The sequence below is a fragment of the Myxine glutinosa genome, chromosome 12 (genome assembly GCF_964187855.1).
Source record: "Myxine glutinosa chromosome 12, kmMyxGlut1.1, whole genome shotgun sequence".
Classification (NCBI taxonomy): domain Eukaryota; kingdom Metazoa; phylum Chordata; class Myxini; order Myxiniformes; family Myxinidae; genus Myxine; species Myxine glutinosa.
The window spans coordinates 98,350,863-98,365,782 of NC_136272.1; the positions used below are offsets into that span (position 1 = coordinate 98,350,863).

At 49.1% G+C, this 14,920-nt stretch overlaps 1 protein-coding gene across 1 annotated transcript in view; it reads right to left on the reverse strand.

Annotated features, from left to right (window-relative positions):
- Positions 1-943: 943 nt before the first annotated feature.
- The window catches only part of GUCY1A2 (guanylate cyclase 1 soluble subunit alpha 2), a 48,562-nt gene continuing 34,585 nt past the window's right edge, over positions 944-14,920 (reverse strand). The window contains exon 7 of the mRNA XM_068131578.2: positions 944-1,397. Coding sequence (XP_067987679.2) covers positions 1,022-1,397 — 376 coding nt within the window. The 3' untranslated portion in view covers positions 944-1,021. The remainder of the gene's footprint in view (positions 1,398-14,920) is intronic.

A 14,920-nucleotide genomic window follows, 5' to 3' on the forward strand; every position in this document is an offset into this window, starting at 1 on the left:
AGTGGGATACAAATGGTAAACTGTTCAGTCTGGCGGAGGTGTGCTCTCCACCGAGGGCTGTTCTCGTTCAGCTTGTGTGCAGCTTTTACACCCCCATGTCCTCTCCCTTCCCTTGATCACACTCTTACTCTCACTTCTACTCTGCTCTGCTCTTGGTGTTTCGCCTTTCCATTCTGCTCTAGCTCTTCCACGAGCCTCGATAATGCATACGAAAAAATTTGAAAGTGAGGAGGTAGTCCTCACGGTGATCAATTGATACGAATCCGACAAGGTAATGCATCTGAAGGTCTTTTCTTCTTTATGGTGGATTTAAAATAGACCATACTGGAAGAACTTGAGTTAATAAAAACTTGAATGAATAATGCTTTACACTTTTGCCCTCTTTCGCAAGTGCAACAAGAGCTAAGGATCTTCAATTCGACAAACGAAACAACAGGAGTCATTTGATTACAGACACATAACTTCAGAAGAAGCTCTCACCGATGGCTCAACATCTGGACGATGTAGAGGCAACCGATAATTTCACCCCAACAATGTTTCCACAAATGATTAATTAGATCGCTCTTACATCTTACTCTACCCGACGGACATCTACAATATATTTATTATAATTTTCAATGGTATCCACAAACGGTCAGACAACACAATAAATGCACAGACAACCTATAAGGTCCTTACTTGCTGATGGCTCAGCCATGTTGATCGATAACAGTAACGGTAACCACACAAGGGAATTGTAAGCTCAGTAACTTGCCTTTGTCAGATGTAGTGACACAGAACAGTGATAGGTTGAGGATTACATGAGGTTAATTTAGGGTTCCAAGAGTATCCAGGGCAGAGCTCCATTTTATTGCCGCTAGCCAAGGGAAGCTTTCACTGTTCTTCTTTTTCATAATAGTATCATGGTTCTGCCTTAAGCCTCTCAATCTTCAACCCTCCCAAACATGCGTATGCGTGAGATACTGGACAATTAAACTGGCACAGGACGAGGAATTAGCGCCATCCTTTGTAGAACTTCTGTTCATCTTGGGCTGCAATGCCTCGGGCCTGCTGAGCCTGTATAACAAGGATCCCGAATGCGTGCAACATCGCCCGTCTGCTGAGTCTCTCTGACGCTTTCGAAAGACGATTGGACGAAGAGACTCGAGAAATCGCAGAAGTCCTTTGGGGAGAGAACTACGTGACCATGACTATCGGATCCGGGTTGCGGCATGGCCGTCTCCACGGTAACACCATCACCCTTGGAAACTGTGCAGGTTGAACTGGCCTTATCCCCTCCGGGTGGCTCGTAAGTGTCGAGGAAGTAGCAGGTGCCTGGAACATCCGTCGAGAAGACTTTCGGGAGATCACAACGGGATCTGGCAGTAAATCGGAAGCCCTCGTCGACCTGAAGCAACCTGCAAAATACCACTCTTTGCTACCTCAAGGGTTCAGAAGACCAATGACATCACAGGATTTATATTTTCAGGGCAAACTACAATTTATAACAGAGTTTTACTTTATCATCCCATATACAATTACCACATGGAGTCAATAGCAGGTGAAAAGTGTTTTGACATATCGCCAAGGGTACCGGCTATGCCTGTTCTGGATTTTTATCAATCACTTTGAACATTTTGTTGTGAGTAACTGCTTCCTGACACCAAAAAATTTTTGTAGACTGGAATTCAATGTTTCTTTCATCATTCATCTTGCGATTTAACAATTATAAGCAAGCCAAAGACGAATAGGCCTGCCTGGTGCTTGTTACCAAAGGTATCCATTTAACTTGCTTTTGAAGTGAAAAATATCATGATGTTGATGGGATATTGTTAGAAACCCAATGCCCTTCTGTGACCAAGAAGCTGAAAAGAAAGGCACTGGAGGAAAGGCCTGTTTAAGAGGAAAGGCCTGTTAAAGAGGAAAGGCCTGTTAAAGAGGAAAGACCTGTTTAAGAGGAAAGGCCTGTTTAAGAGGGAAGGCCTGTTTAAGAGGGAAGGCCTGTTTAAGAGGAAAGACCTGTTTAAGAGGAAAGGCCTGTTTAAGAGGAAAGACCTGTTAAAGAGGAAAGACCTGTTTAAGAGGAAAGACCTGTTTAAGAGGAAAGGCCTGTTTAAGAGGGAAGGCCTGTTTAAAAGAAATGGCCTGTTTAAGAGGAAAGGCCTGTTAAAGAGGAAAGACCTGTTTAAGAGGAAAGACCTGTTTAAGAGAAATGGCCTGTTTAAGAGGAAAGGCCTGTTTAAGAGAAATGGCCTGTTTAAGAGGAAAGGCCTGTTTAAGAGAAATGGCCTGTTTAAGAGGAAAGGCCTGTTTAAGAGAAATGGCCTGTTTAAGAGGAAAGGCCTGTTTAAGAGGAAAGACCTGTTAAAGAGGAAAGACCTGTTTAAGAGGAAAGACCTGTTTAAGAGAAATGGCCTGTTTAAGAGGAAAGGCCTGTTTAAGAGAAATGGCCTGTTTAAGAGGAAAGGCCTGTTTAAGAGGAAAGACCTGTTAAAGAGGAAAGACCTTTTTAAGAGGAAAGGCCTGTTTAAGAGGAAAGACCTGTTTAAGAGGAAAGACCTGTTTAAGAGGAAAGGCCTGTTTAAGAGGAAAGGCCTGTTTAAGAGGAAGGGACTGTTTAAGAGGAAAGGCCTGTTTAAGAGGAAAGACCTGTTTAAGAGGAAAGGCCTGATTAAAAGGAAAGGCCTGTTTAAGAGGAAAGACATGTTTAAGAGGAAAGACCTGTTTAGGAGGGAAGGCCTGTTTAAGAGGAAAGACCTGTTTAAGAGGAAAGGCCTGTTTAAGAGGAAGGGACTGTTTAAGAGGAAAGGCCTGTTTAAGAGGAAAGGCCTGTTTAAGAGAAATTGCATGTTTAAGAGGGAAGGCCTGTTTAAGAGGAAAGACCTGTTTAAGAGGAAAGACCTGTTTAAGAGGAAAGACCTGTTTAAGAGGAGAGCCCTGTTTAAGAGGAAAGACCTGTTTAAGAGGAAAGACCTGTTTAAGAGGAAAGACGTGTTTAAGAGGGAAGGCCTGTTAAAGAGGAAAGGCCTGTTAAAGAGGAAAGACCTGTTTAAGAGGAAAGGCCTGTTTAAGAGGGAAGGCCTGTTTAAGAGGGAAGGCCTGTTTAAGAGGAAAGACCTGTTTAAGAGGAAAGGCCTGTTTAAGAGGAAAGACCTGTTAAAGAGGAAAGACCTGTTTAAGAGGAAAGACCTGTTTAAGAGGAAAGGCCTGTTTAAGAGGGAAGGCCTGTTTAAAAGAAATGGCCTGTTTAAGAGGAAAGGCCTGTTTAAGAGGAAAGACCTGTTTAAGAGAAATGGCCTGTTTAAGAGGAAAGGCCTGTTTAAGAGAAATGGCCTGTTTAAGAGGAAAGGCCTGTTTAAGAGGAAAGACCTGTTAAAGAGGAAAGACCTGTTTAAGAGGAAAGACCTGTTTAAGAGAAATGGCCTGTTTAAGAGGAAAGGCCTGTTTAAGAGAAATGGCCTGTTTAAGAGGAAAGGCCTGTTTAAGAGGAAAGACCTGTTAAAGAGGAAAGACCTTTTTAAGAGGAAAGGCCTGTTTAAGAGGAAAGACCTGTTTAAGAGGAAAGACCTGTTTAAGAGGAAAGGCCTGTTTAAGAGGAAAGGCCTGTTTAAGAGGAAGGGACTGTTTAAGAGGAAAGGCCTGTTTAAGAGGAAAGACCTGTTTAAGAGGAAAGGCCTGATTAAAAGGAAAGGCCTGTTTAAGAGGAAAGACATGTTTAAGAGGAAAGACCTGTTTAGGAGGGAAGGCCTGTTTAAGAGGAAAGACCTGTTTAAGAGGAAAGGCCTGTTTAAGAGGAAGGGACTGTTTAAGAGGAAAGGCCTGTTTAAGAGGAAAGGCCTGTTTAAGAGAAATTGCATGTTTAAGAGGGAAGGCCTGTTTAAGAGGAAAGACCTGTTTAAGAGGAAAGACCTGTTTAAGAGGAAAGACCTGTTTAAGAGGAGAGCCCTGTTTAAGAGGAAAGACCTGTTTAAGAGGAAAGACCTGTTTAAGAGGAAAGACGTGTTTAAGAGGGAAGGCCTGTTTAAGAGGAAAGACCTGTTTAAGAGGAAAGGCCTGTTTAAGAGGAAAGGCCTGTTTAAGAGGAAAGGCCTGTTTAAGAGGAAAGACCTGTTTAAGAGGAAAGGCCTGTTTAAGAGGAAAGACCTGTTTAAGAGGAAAGACCTGTTTAAGAGGAAAGACCTGTTTAAGAGGAAAGGCCTGTTTAAGAGAAAGGCCTGTTTAAGAGGAAAGACCTGTTTAAGAGGAAAGACCTGTTTAAGAGGAAAGACCTGTTTAAGAGGGAAGGCCTGTTTAAGAGGAAAGACCTGTTTAAGAGGAAAGACCTGTTTAAGAGGAAAGGCCTGTTTAAGAGGAAAGGCCTGTTTAAGAGGAAAGACCTGTTTAAGAGGAAAGGCCTGTTTAAGAGGAAAGACCTGTTTAAGAGGAAAGACCTGTTTAAGAGGAAAGGCCTATTTAAGAGGAAAGGCCTGTTTAAGAGGAAAGACCTGTTTAAGAGGGAAGGCCTGTTTAAGAGGATCGGCCTGTTGAAGAGGAAAGACCTGTTTAAGAGGAAAGACCTGTTTAAGAGAAATTGCCTGTTTAAGAGGAAAGGCCTGTTTAAGAGGAAAGACCTGTTTAAGAGGAAAGGCCTGTTTAAGAGGAAGACCTGTTTAAGAGGAAAGGCCTGTTTAAGAGGAAGGCCTGTTTAAGAGGAAAGACCTGTTTAAGAGGAAAGGCCTGTTTAAGAGGAAAGGCCTGTTTAAGAGGAAAGGCCTGTTTAAGAGGAAAGACCTGTTTAAGAGGAAAGACCTGTTTAAGAGGATCGGCCTGTTTAAGAGGAAAGGCCTGTTTAAGAGGAAAGGCCTGTTTAAGAGGAAAGACCTGTTTAAGAGGCAAGGCCTGTTTAAGAGGAAGGGACTGTTTAAGAGGAAAGGCCTGTTTAAAAGGAAAGGCCTGTTTAAGAGGAAAGACCTGTTTAAGAGGAAAGACCTGTTTAAGAGGAAAGGCCTGTTTATGAGGAAAGGCCTGTTTCAGAGGAAAGGCCTGTTTAAGAGGAAAGACCTGTTTAAGAGGAAAGGCCTGTTTAAGAGGAAAGACCTGTTTAAGAGGAAAGACCTGTTTAAGAGGAAAGACCTGTTTAAGAGGAAAGACCTGTTTAAGAGGAAAGGCCTGTTTAAGAGGAAAGGCCTGTTTAAGAGGAAATAGGAAAGGCCTGTTTAAGAGGAAAGACCTGTTTAAGAGGAAAGACCTGTTTAAGAGGAAAGACCTGTTTAAGAGGAAAGACCTGTTTAAGAGGAAAGACCTGTTTAAGAGGAAAGACCTGTTTAAGAGGAAAGGCCTGTTTAAGAGAAATTGCCTGTTTAAGAGAAATTGCCTGTTTAAGAGGATCGGCCTGTTTAAGAGGAAAGACCTGTTTAAGAGGAAAGACCTGTTTAAGAGGGAAGGCCTGTTTAAGAGGAAAGACCTGTTTAAGAGGAAAGGCCTGTTTAAGAGGAAAGGCCTGTTTAAGAGGAAAGACCTGTTTAAGAGGAAAGGCCTGTTTAAGAGGAAAGACCTGTTTAAGAGGAAAGACCTGTTTAAGAGGAAAGACCTGTTTAAGAGGAAAGGCCTGTTTAAGAGGAAAGACCTGTTTAAGAGGAAAGACCTGTTTAAGAGGAAAGACCTGTTTAAGAGGAAAGACCTGTTTAGGAGGGAAGGCCTGTTTAAGAGGAAAGACCTGTTTAAGAGGAAAGCCCTGTTTAAGAGGAAAGACCTGTTTAAGAGGAAAGACCTGTTTAAGAGGAAAGACCTGTTTAAGAGCAAAGGCCTGTTTAAGAGAAATTGCCTGTTTAAGAGGATCGGCCTGTTTAAGAGGAAAGACCTGTTTAAGAGGAAAGACCTGTTTAAGAGGGAAGGCCTGTTTAAGAGGAAAGACCTGTTTAAGAGGAAAGGCCTGTTTAAGAGGAAAGGCCTGTTTAAGAGGAAAGGCCTGTTTAAGAGGAAAGACCTGTTTAAGAGGAAAGGCCTGTTTAAGAGGAAAGACCTGTTTAAGAGGAAAGACCTGTTTAAGAGGAAAGACCTGTTTAAGAGGAAAGGCCTGTTTAAGAGGAAAGGCCTGTTTAAGAGGAAAGACCTGTTTAAGAGGAAGGGACTGTTTAAGAGGAAAGGCCTGTTTAAGAGGAAAGGCCTGTATAAGAGAAATTGCCTGTTTAAGAGGGAAGGCCTGTTTAAGAGGAAAGACCTGTTTAAGAGGAAAGACCTGTTTAAGAGGAAAGACCTGTTTAAGAGGAAAGCCCTGTTTAAGAGGAAAGACCTGTTTAAGAGGAAAGGCCTGTTTAAGAGGATCGGCCTGTTTAAGAGGAAAGGCCTGTTTAAGAGGAAAGACCTGTTTAAGAGGAAAGACCTGTTTAAGAGGGAAGGCCTGTTTAAGAGGAAAGACCTGTTTAAGAGGAAAGGCCTGTCTAAGAGGAAAGACCTGTTTAAGAGGAAAGACCTGTTTAAGAGGAAAGACCTGTTTAAGAGGATCGGCCTGTTTAAGAGGAAAGACCTGTTTAAGAGGAAAGACCTGTTTAAGAGGAAAGGCCTGTTTAAGAGGAAAGACCTGTTTAAGAGGAAAGACCTGTTTAAGAGGAAAGACCTGTTTAAGAGGAAAGACCTGTTTAAGAGGAAAGACCTGTTTAAGAGGAAAGACCTGTTTAAGAGGAAAGGCCTGTTTAAGAGAAATTGCCTGTTTTAGAGAAATTGCCTGTTTAAGAGGATCGGCCTGTTTAAGAGGAAAGACCTGTTTAAGAGGAAAGACCTGTTTAAGAGGGAAGGCCTGTTTAAGAGGAAAGACCTGTTTAAGAGGAAAGGCCTGTTTAAGAGGAAAGGCCTGTTTAAGAGGAAAGGCCTGTTTAAGAGGAAAGACCTGTTTAAGAGGAAAGACCTGTTTAAGAGGAAAGACCTGTTTAAGAGGAAAGGCCTGTTTAAGAGGAAAGGCCTGTTTAAGAGGAAAGACCTGTTTAAGAGGAAAGACCTGTTTAAGAGGAAAGACCTGTTTAAGAGGGAAGGCCTGTTTAAGAGGAAAGACCTGTTTAAGAGGAAAGACCTGTTTAAGAGGAAAGGCCTGTTTAAGAGGAAAGGCCTGTTTAAGAGGAAAGACCTGTTTAAGAGGAAAGGCCTGTTTAAGAGGAAAGACCTGTTTAAGAGGAAAGACCTGTTTAAGAGGAAAGGCCTGTTTAAGAGGAAAGGCCTGTTTAAGAGGAAAGACCTGTTTAAGAGGGAAGGCCTGTTTAAGAGGATCGGCCTGTTTAAGAGGAAAGACCTGTTTAAGAGGAAAGACCTGTTTAAGAGAAATTGCCTGTTTAAGAGGAAAGGCCTGTTTAAGAGGAAAGACCTGTTTAAGAGGAAAGACCTGTTTAAGAGGGAAGGCCTGTTTAAGAGGAAAGACCTGTTTAAGAGGAAAGACCTGTTTAAGAGGAAAGACCTGTTTAAGAGGAAAGGCCTGTTTTAGAGGAAAGACCTGTTTAAGAGGAAAGACCTGTTTAAGAGGAAAGGCCTGTTTAAGAGGAAATGCCTGTTTAAGAGGGAAGGCCTGTTTAAGAGGAAAGACCTGTTTAAGAGGAAATGCCTGTTTAAGAGGGAAGGCCTGTTTAAGAGGGAAGGCCTGTTTAAGAGGATCGGCCTGTTTAAGAGGAAAGACCTGTTTAAGAGGAAAGACCTGTTTAAGAGAAATTGCCTGTTTAAGAGGAAAGGCCTGTTTAAGAGGAAAGACCTGTTTAAGAGGAAAGACCTGTTTAAGAGGGAAGGCCTGTTTAAGAGGAAAGACCTGTTTAAGAGGAAAGACCTGTTTAAGACGAAAGACCTGTTTAAGAGGATCGGCCTGTTTAAGAGGAAAGACCTGTTTAAGAGGAAAGACCTGTTTAAGAGGAAAGGCCTGTTTAAGAGGAAGGCCTGTTTAAGAGGAAAGACCTGTTTAAGAGGAAAGGCCTGTTTAAGAGGAAAGGCCTGTTTAAGAGGAAAGACCTGTTTAAGAGGAAAGACCTGTTTAAGAGGATCGGCCTGTTTAAGAGGAAAGACCTGTTTAAGAGGAAAGACCTGTTTAAGAGGAAAGACCTGTTTAAGAGGAAAGGCCTGTTTAAGAGAAATTGCCTGTTTAAGAGGGAAGGCCTGTTTAAGAGGAAAGACCTGTTTAAGAGGATCGGCCTGTTTAAGAGGAAAGACCTGTTTAAGAGGAAATACCTGTTTAAGAGGAAGGGACTGTTTAAGAGGAAAGGCCTGTTTAAGAGGAAAGGCCTGTTTAAGAGAAATTGCCTGTTTAAGAGGGAAGGCCTGTTTAAGAGGAAAGACCTGTTTAAGAGGGTCGGCCTGTTTAAGAGGAAAGACCTGTTTAAGAGGCAAGACCTGTTTAAGAGGAAAGACCTGTTTAAGAGGAAAGACCTGTTTAAGAGGAAAGACCTGTTTAAGAGGAAAGGCCTGTTTAAGAGGAAAGGCCTGTTTAAGAGGAAAGACCTGTTTAAGAGGAAAGACCTGTTTAAGAGGATCGGCCTGTTTAAGAGGAAAGACCTGTTTAAGAGGAAAGACCTGTTTAAGAGAAATTGCCTGTTTAAGAGGATCGGCCTGTTTAAGAGGAAAGACCTGTTTAAGAGGAAAGACCTGTTTAAGAGGAAAGACCTGTTTAAGAGGAAAGACCTGTTTAAGAGGAAAGACCTGTTTAAGAGGAAAGACCTGTTTAAGAGGAAAGACCTGTTTAAGAGGAAAGACCTGTTTAAGAGGAAAGACCTGTTTAAGAGGAAAGATCTGTTTAAGAGGAAAGACCTGTTTAAGAGGAAAGACCTGTTTAAGAGGAAAGACCTGTTTAAGAGGAAAGACCTGTTTAAGAGGAAAGACCTGTTTAAGAGGAAAGACCTGTTTAAGAGGAAAGACCTGTTTAAGAGGAAAGACCTGTTTAAGAGGAAAGGCCTGTTTAAGAGGAAGGCCTGTTTAAGAGGAAAGACCTGTTTAAGAGGAAGGCCTGTTTAAGAGGAAAGACCTGTTTAAGAGGAAGGGACTGTTTAAGAGGAAAGGCCTGTTTAAGAGGAAAGGCCTGTTTAAGAGGAAAGGCCTGTTTAAGAGGAAAGGCCTGTTTAAGAGGAAATGCCTGTTTAAGAGGAAAGGACTGTTTAAGAGGAAAGGCCTGTTTAAGAGGAAAGGCCTGTTTAAGAGGAAAGGCCTGTTTAAGAGGAAAGGCCTGTTTAAGAGGAAAGACCTGTTTAAGAGGAAAGACCTGTTTAAGAGGAAAGACCTGTTTAAGAAGAAAGGCCTGTTTAAGAGGAAGGCCTGTTTAAGAGGAAAGACCTGTTTAAGAGGAAGGCCTGTTTAAGAAGAAAGGCCTGTTTAAGAGGAAGGCCTGTTTAAGAGGAAAGACCTGTTAAGAGGAAGGCCTGTTTAAGAGGAAAGACCTGTTTAAGAGGAAGGGACTGTTTAAGAGGAAAGGCCTGTTTAAGAGGAAAGGCCTGTTCAAGAGGAAAGGCCTGTTTAAGAGGAAAGACCTGTTTAAGAGGAAGGGACTGTTTAAGAGGAAAGACCTGTTTAAGAGGAAGGGACTGTTTAAGAGGAAAGGCCTGTTTAAGAGGAAGGGACTGTTTAAGAGGAAAGACCTGTTTAAGAGGAAGGGACTGTTTAAGAGGAAAGGCCTGTTTAAGAGGAAAGGACTGTTTAAGAGGAAAGACCTGTTTAAGAGGAAAGACCTGTTTAAGAGGAAGGGACTGTTTAAGAGGAAAGGCCTGTTTAAGAGGAAAGGACTGTTTAAGAGGAAAGACCTGTTTAAGAGGATCGGCCTGTTTAAGAGGAAAGACCTGTTTAAGAGGAAAGACCTGTTTAAGAGGAAAGACCTGTTTAAGAGGAAAGGACTGTTTAAGAGGAAAGGCCTGTTTAAGAGGAAATACCTGTTTAAGAGGAAGGCCTGTTTAAGAGGAAGGGACTGTTTAAGAGGAAAGACCTGTTTAAGAGGAAAGGCCTGTTTAAGAGGAAAGACCTGTTTAAGAGGAAAGACCTGTTTAAGAGGAAAGACCTGTTTAAGAGGAAAGACCTGTTTAAGAGGAAGGGACTGTTTAAGAGGAAGCGCCTTTTTAAGAGGAAAGACCTGTTTAAGAGGAAGGGACTGTTTAAGAGGAAAGGCCTGTTTAAGAGGAAAGACCTGTTTAAGAGGAAAGACCTGTTTAAGAGGAAAGACCTGTTTAAGAGGAAAGACCTGTTTAAGAGGAAAGGCCTGTTTAAGAGGAAAGGCCTGTTTAAGAGGAAGGCCTGTTTAAGAGGAAAGACCTGTTTAAGAGGAAAGACCTGTTTAAGAGGAAAGGCCTGTTTAAGAGGAAAGGCCTGTTTAAGAGGAAAGACCTGTTGAAGAGGAAGGCCTGTTTAAGAGGAAAGACCTGTTTAAGAGGAAAGACCTGTTTAAGAGGAAAGACCTGTTTAAGAGGAAAGGCCTGTTTAAGAGGAAAGGCCTGTTTAAGAGGAAGGCCTGTTTAAGAGGAAAGACCTGTTTAAGAGGAAAGACCTGTTTAAGAGGAAAGGCCTGTTTAAGAGGAAAGGCCTGTTTAAGAGGAAAGACCTGTTGAAGAGGAAGGCCTGTTTAAGAGGAAAGACCTGTTTAAGAGGAAGGCCTGTTTAAGAGGAAAGACCTGTTTAAGAGGAAGGCCTGTTTAAGAGGAAGGCCTGTTTAAGAGGAAAGACCTGTTTAAGAGGAAGGCCTGTTTGAGAGGAAAGACCTGTTTAAGAGGAAAGACCTGTTTAAGAGGAAGGTGTAGCGGTTCCCGCTGAATGTACACAATCGCCTTGCACCTGCCAGGACGCGGCCAGGGCGCGATCGCCATGCCGGGCTCGTCCGGATGGGCCCAGACGCACCTCTCCTGGGCATGCCCGGACTCGCTGTTCCCGGGCACGCCCGAACCTCCCGGGCACGCCCGGTCTCGTCTTTCCCGGGCATGCCCGCTCTCGCCTTTCCAGGGCTCGCCCAGAGCGCCCGGGCACGCCCAGCCTTGACTTGCCAGGCCGCCCGGGCATGTCCACACTCGCCTTTCCAGGGCTCGCCCAGAGCGTCCGGGCATGCCCGCTCTCGCCTTTCCAGGGCTCGCCCAGAGCGCTCGGGCACGCCCAGCCTCGACTTGCCAGGCCGTGTCCAGGACGCCCGGGCATGTCCAGACTCGCCTTTCCAGGACTCGCCCCTGACACCCGGGCATGCCCGGTGTCGGTTTTCCCGGGCAAACGCCCCGGCATAAATGTATATATATATTGCTGCCCGATAAACGGGCTTGTCAGATTACCTGAGCTGTTTTGTTTCAATAAAGCAACTCGGACGAATTCCGTCTTTGGTCGCGTCAATTCTTTCGACTCGCGTTGGAGCGCAGCTCCTTCACTGGTGATCTACCGACATGGACACGGCAGTGACTCTTAAACTGCCTACCTTCTGGGAGGCTCACGCGGCTGTTTGGTTCGCCCAGGCGGACTCCCAGTTCGCCCTGCGAGGCATCACCGCGGACGACACCCGCTTCCACCACGTTGTGGCAGCGCTCGGTTCCGCCACCGCGGCCCGCGCCCTGAGCCTCCTCGAGCACCCGCCGGCTGCTGACAAGTATGACGCGCTGAAGACGCTCCTCCTCGACGCTTTCGCCCTCTCACCGGCGGCAAGCGCACGGCGCCTGCTCGACCTGCCCGAGCTCGGCGACACGCGCCCGTCCGAGCGCATGGACTATATGCTCTCGTTGCTCGGTGAGCACTCTCCGGATTTTCTGTTCCGCGAGCTGTTCCTTCGCCAGCTGCCTCACCCGGTACGCCTCGCCCTGGCTGGCACGTCGATCACCGATCCCCGTGCCCTCGCCAGGGAAGCCGATAAGATCTCCTCGGCGGGCCAACACATCGGCGCGGCTACCTGGAGCCTGCCGCCGTCCGAGGCGACGCCCACGACGCTCGAGCGGCCTGCGCGGTTGGAGGCCGAACTGCCGGTGCAACTGGCGGCCGCCACGCCGCGCCGACCGCTTCCGACACGACGGCCGGGGCCTCCACCTGACCAGGCGTGGTGTTATTACCACGCCAGGTTCGGACACAAGGCTCGGACGTGCCGACCCCCGTGCACTTTCGGCAAGTCGGGAAACGGCTGGGCCGGCGTTCATTCCCAGCCATGAGCGCCGGCCACTCGGGCAACTTGCTTTTTATTCGGGACAAGGCGTCCGGGCGGCGTTTCCTTTGTGACACCGGCGCCCAACTGAGAGTCATACCCGCCTCCGAGTAGGACAGGCGGGACGCCATTTGCGGCCCCTCTTTGGTCGCTGCTAATGGCTCGGCCATACACACTTTCGGCCCGCGCGACGTCACCCTCTGCTTCGGCAGCCAGCGCTTTCAGTGGACCTTTGTGACCGCCTGCGTCCCCATGGCTTTGCTGGGCGCTGACTTCCTCTGCGCGCACGGGCTGCTGGTCGATGTCAAACGACGTCGCCTCGTCAACGCCGAGACCTTCAGCTCCCTGGCGTGCACGATGAGCAGCTCCGCGCCGACCGAACGGGCGTGCGCCCTCCCGACGGCGAACGAGTTCGCTCGCCTGCTCGCGGAATTCCCGGCCCTCACGCGGCCGACGTTTTCGGCCATCGCAGTGCGGCATGGGATCGAGCACCACATACCCACTACGGGCCCGCCGGTCTACGCCAGGGCCCGCCGCCTCGACCCGGCCAAGCTCGCCGTGGCAAAGGCCGAGTTCGACGCGTTGAAGCACCTCGGCATTGTGCGGTGCTCCAATAGCGCGTGGGCCTCACCACTGCACATCGTGCCAAAGCCGGGGTGCGGATGGCGCCCGTGTGGCAACTACCGCCGCCTCAACGACGCTACCACCCCCGACAGATACCCGATCCCGCACATCCAGGACTTTTCCGCCCGTTTGGCGGGACGGGTCATATTTTCCAAAATTGACCTGATACGGGGATACCACCAGGTACCTGTCCGGGCGGCCGACGTCCCGAAGACGGCCGTCATCACGCCGTTCGGCCTGTTCGAATTTTTGAGGATGCCGTTTGGCCTCAAGAACGCGGCCCAGGCGTTCCAGCGCTTAATGGACGGCGTGCTGCGCAACCTGCCATTTCTTTTCGTCTATCTGGACGACATCCTCGTCGCCAGCACGTCCCGCGCCGAGCACCTCCTCCACCTCCGAACACTGTTCGGTCGCCTCAGCGAGCACGGCTTGTCAACCCGGCCAAATGCCACTTCGGCACGACGACCGTTGACTTTTTGGGCCACCGCATCACCAAGACCGGGGCCGTGCCGCTGCCGACCAAGGTCGAGGCCATCACCACGTTCCCGCGTCCCCGTTCCATCAAGGCCCTACAAGAGTTCCTCGGCATGGTGAATTTTTATCACCGATTCGTGCCCCGCGCTGCTCAGCTCATGCGGCCCCTTTACGAGGCCCTCCGGGGCAAGCCGGCCAAGCATGACATCGTTTGGTCCGCGGCCATGGACGCGACCTTCGCGAGCACAAAACGGGCCCTCGCCGACGCAACGCTGCTGGCTCACCCGGTGCTCAACGCGCCCATCGCCCTCACGACGGACGCCTCCAACTACGCGGTGGGCGCCGTCCATGAACAATGGGTGGACGGGGTTTGGCAGCCACTCGCTTTTTTCAGCCGGCAACTCCGGCCGAACGAGTTAAAATACAGCACGTTCGACCGTGAGCTGCTCGGTCTATTCCTGGCCGTTCGCCATTTCCGACACCTCCTGGAGGGCCGCCCGTTCACGGCTTTCGTCGACCACAAGCCGTTGGTCTACGCAATGGCCAAAGTCACGGAGCCGTGGTCGGCCCGCCAGCAGCGCCACCTCTCCGCCGTGTCGGAATTCACCACGGAAATCCGGCACGTCGCCGGCAAAGACAACGCCGTGGCCGACTGTCTTTCTCGGGCCAGCGCGAACGCGGTCCACCTCGGCGTGGACTTCGCGCTCATGGCGGCCGACCAGACCACCGACACCTCAGTGCAGGCCCTCCGGGCGGCGGACACGGGCCTCCACCTGGCCGACATCCCCTTCGCGGGCACCGTCCTGCTCTGCGACGTCTCCCAGGGCCAGCCTCGCCCCATCGTGCCCGTTTCCTGGCAGCGCCGCATCTTCGCCTCCATCCACGGCCTTTCTCACCCGGGCCGGAAAGCTTCTCAGAAGCTGGTGTCGGCGCGTTTCGTCTGGCACGGCCTTCGACGGAACGTCCGCGACTGGGCCAACGCCTGCACGGCCTGCCAGCGGGCCAAGGTCCACCGCCACACCCAGGCCCCGCTAGCACCTTTCACCGTGCCTGCACGGCGTTTCGACCACGTCCACGTGGACCTGGTGGGTCCCCTGCCCCCATCGCGGGGGTTCACCCACCTGCTCACCATGGTGGACAGGACCACCAGGTGGCCGGAGGCCGTGCCCCTCACCTCCACCACCACCGCCGAAGTGGCGCAGGCGTTCATCGCCACCTGGGTCGCGCGCTTCGGCGCACTGGCGGACATCTCGTCCGACCGCGGCCCACAGTTCACGTCCAAACTTTGGGGCGCGGTCGCCCGCTCGTTGGGGGTCACGCTGCACCGCACCACGGCCTACCACCCCCAAGCCAACGGGTTGTGCGAGCGGTTTCACCGCTCCATGAAGGCCGCACTCATGGCCGGCCTTCAGGACGACGGTTGGACCGACCGGCTGCCGTGGGTCCTTTTGGGCCTCCGCACGGCCCCCAAGGAGGACCTCCGGGCGTCCGCCCCCGAGCTCGTCTACGGCCAGCCGCTCCGCGTCCCGGGCGAGTTCGTGCTCGACGCTACCAGTCCCTGGTCCGCCGCACACCAGCGCTCGGACCTCCAGGAGGCCGCCCGACGATTTGCCCCCGTGCCAACGTCCCGCCACGGTGGCCCCCAGTCCTAAGTCCCCCCGGCGCTTCGCACAGCGGAGTTCGTCTTTGTGCGTCATGACGCGCACCGGGGGCCACTCCGGCCGCCGTACGACGGGCCCTTCCGGGTCCTGCGAC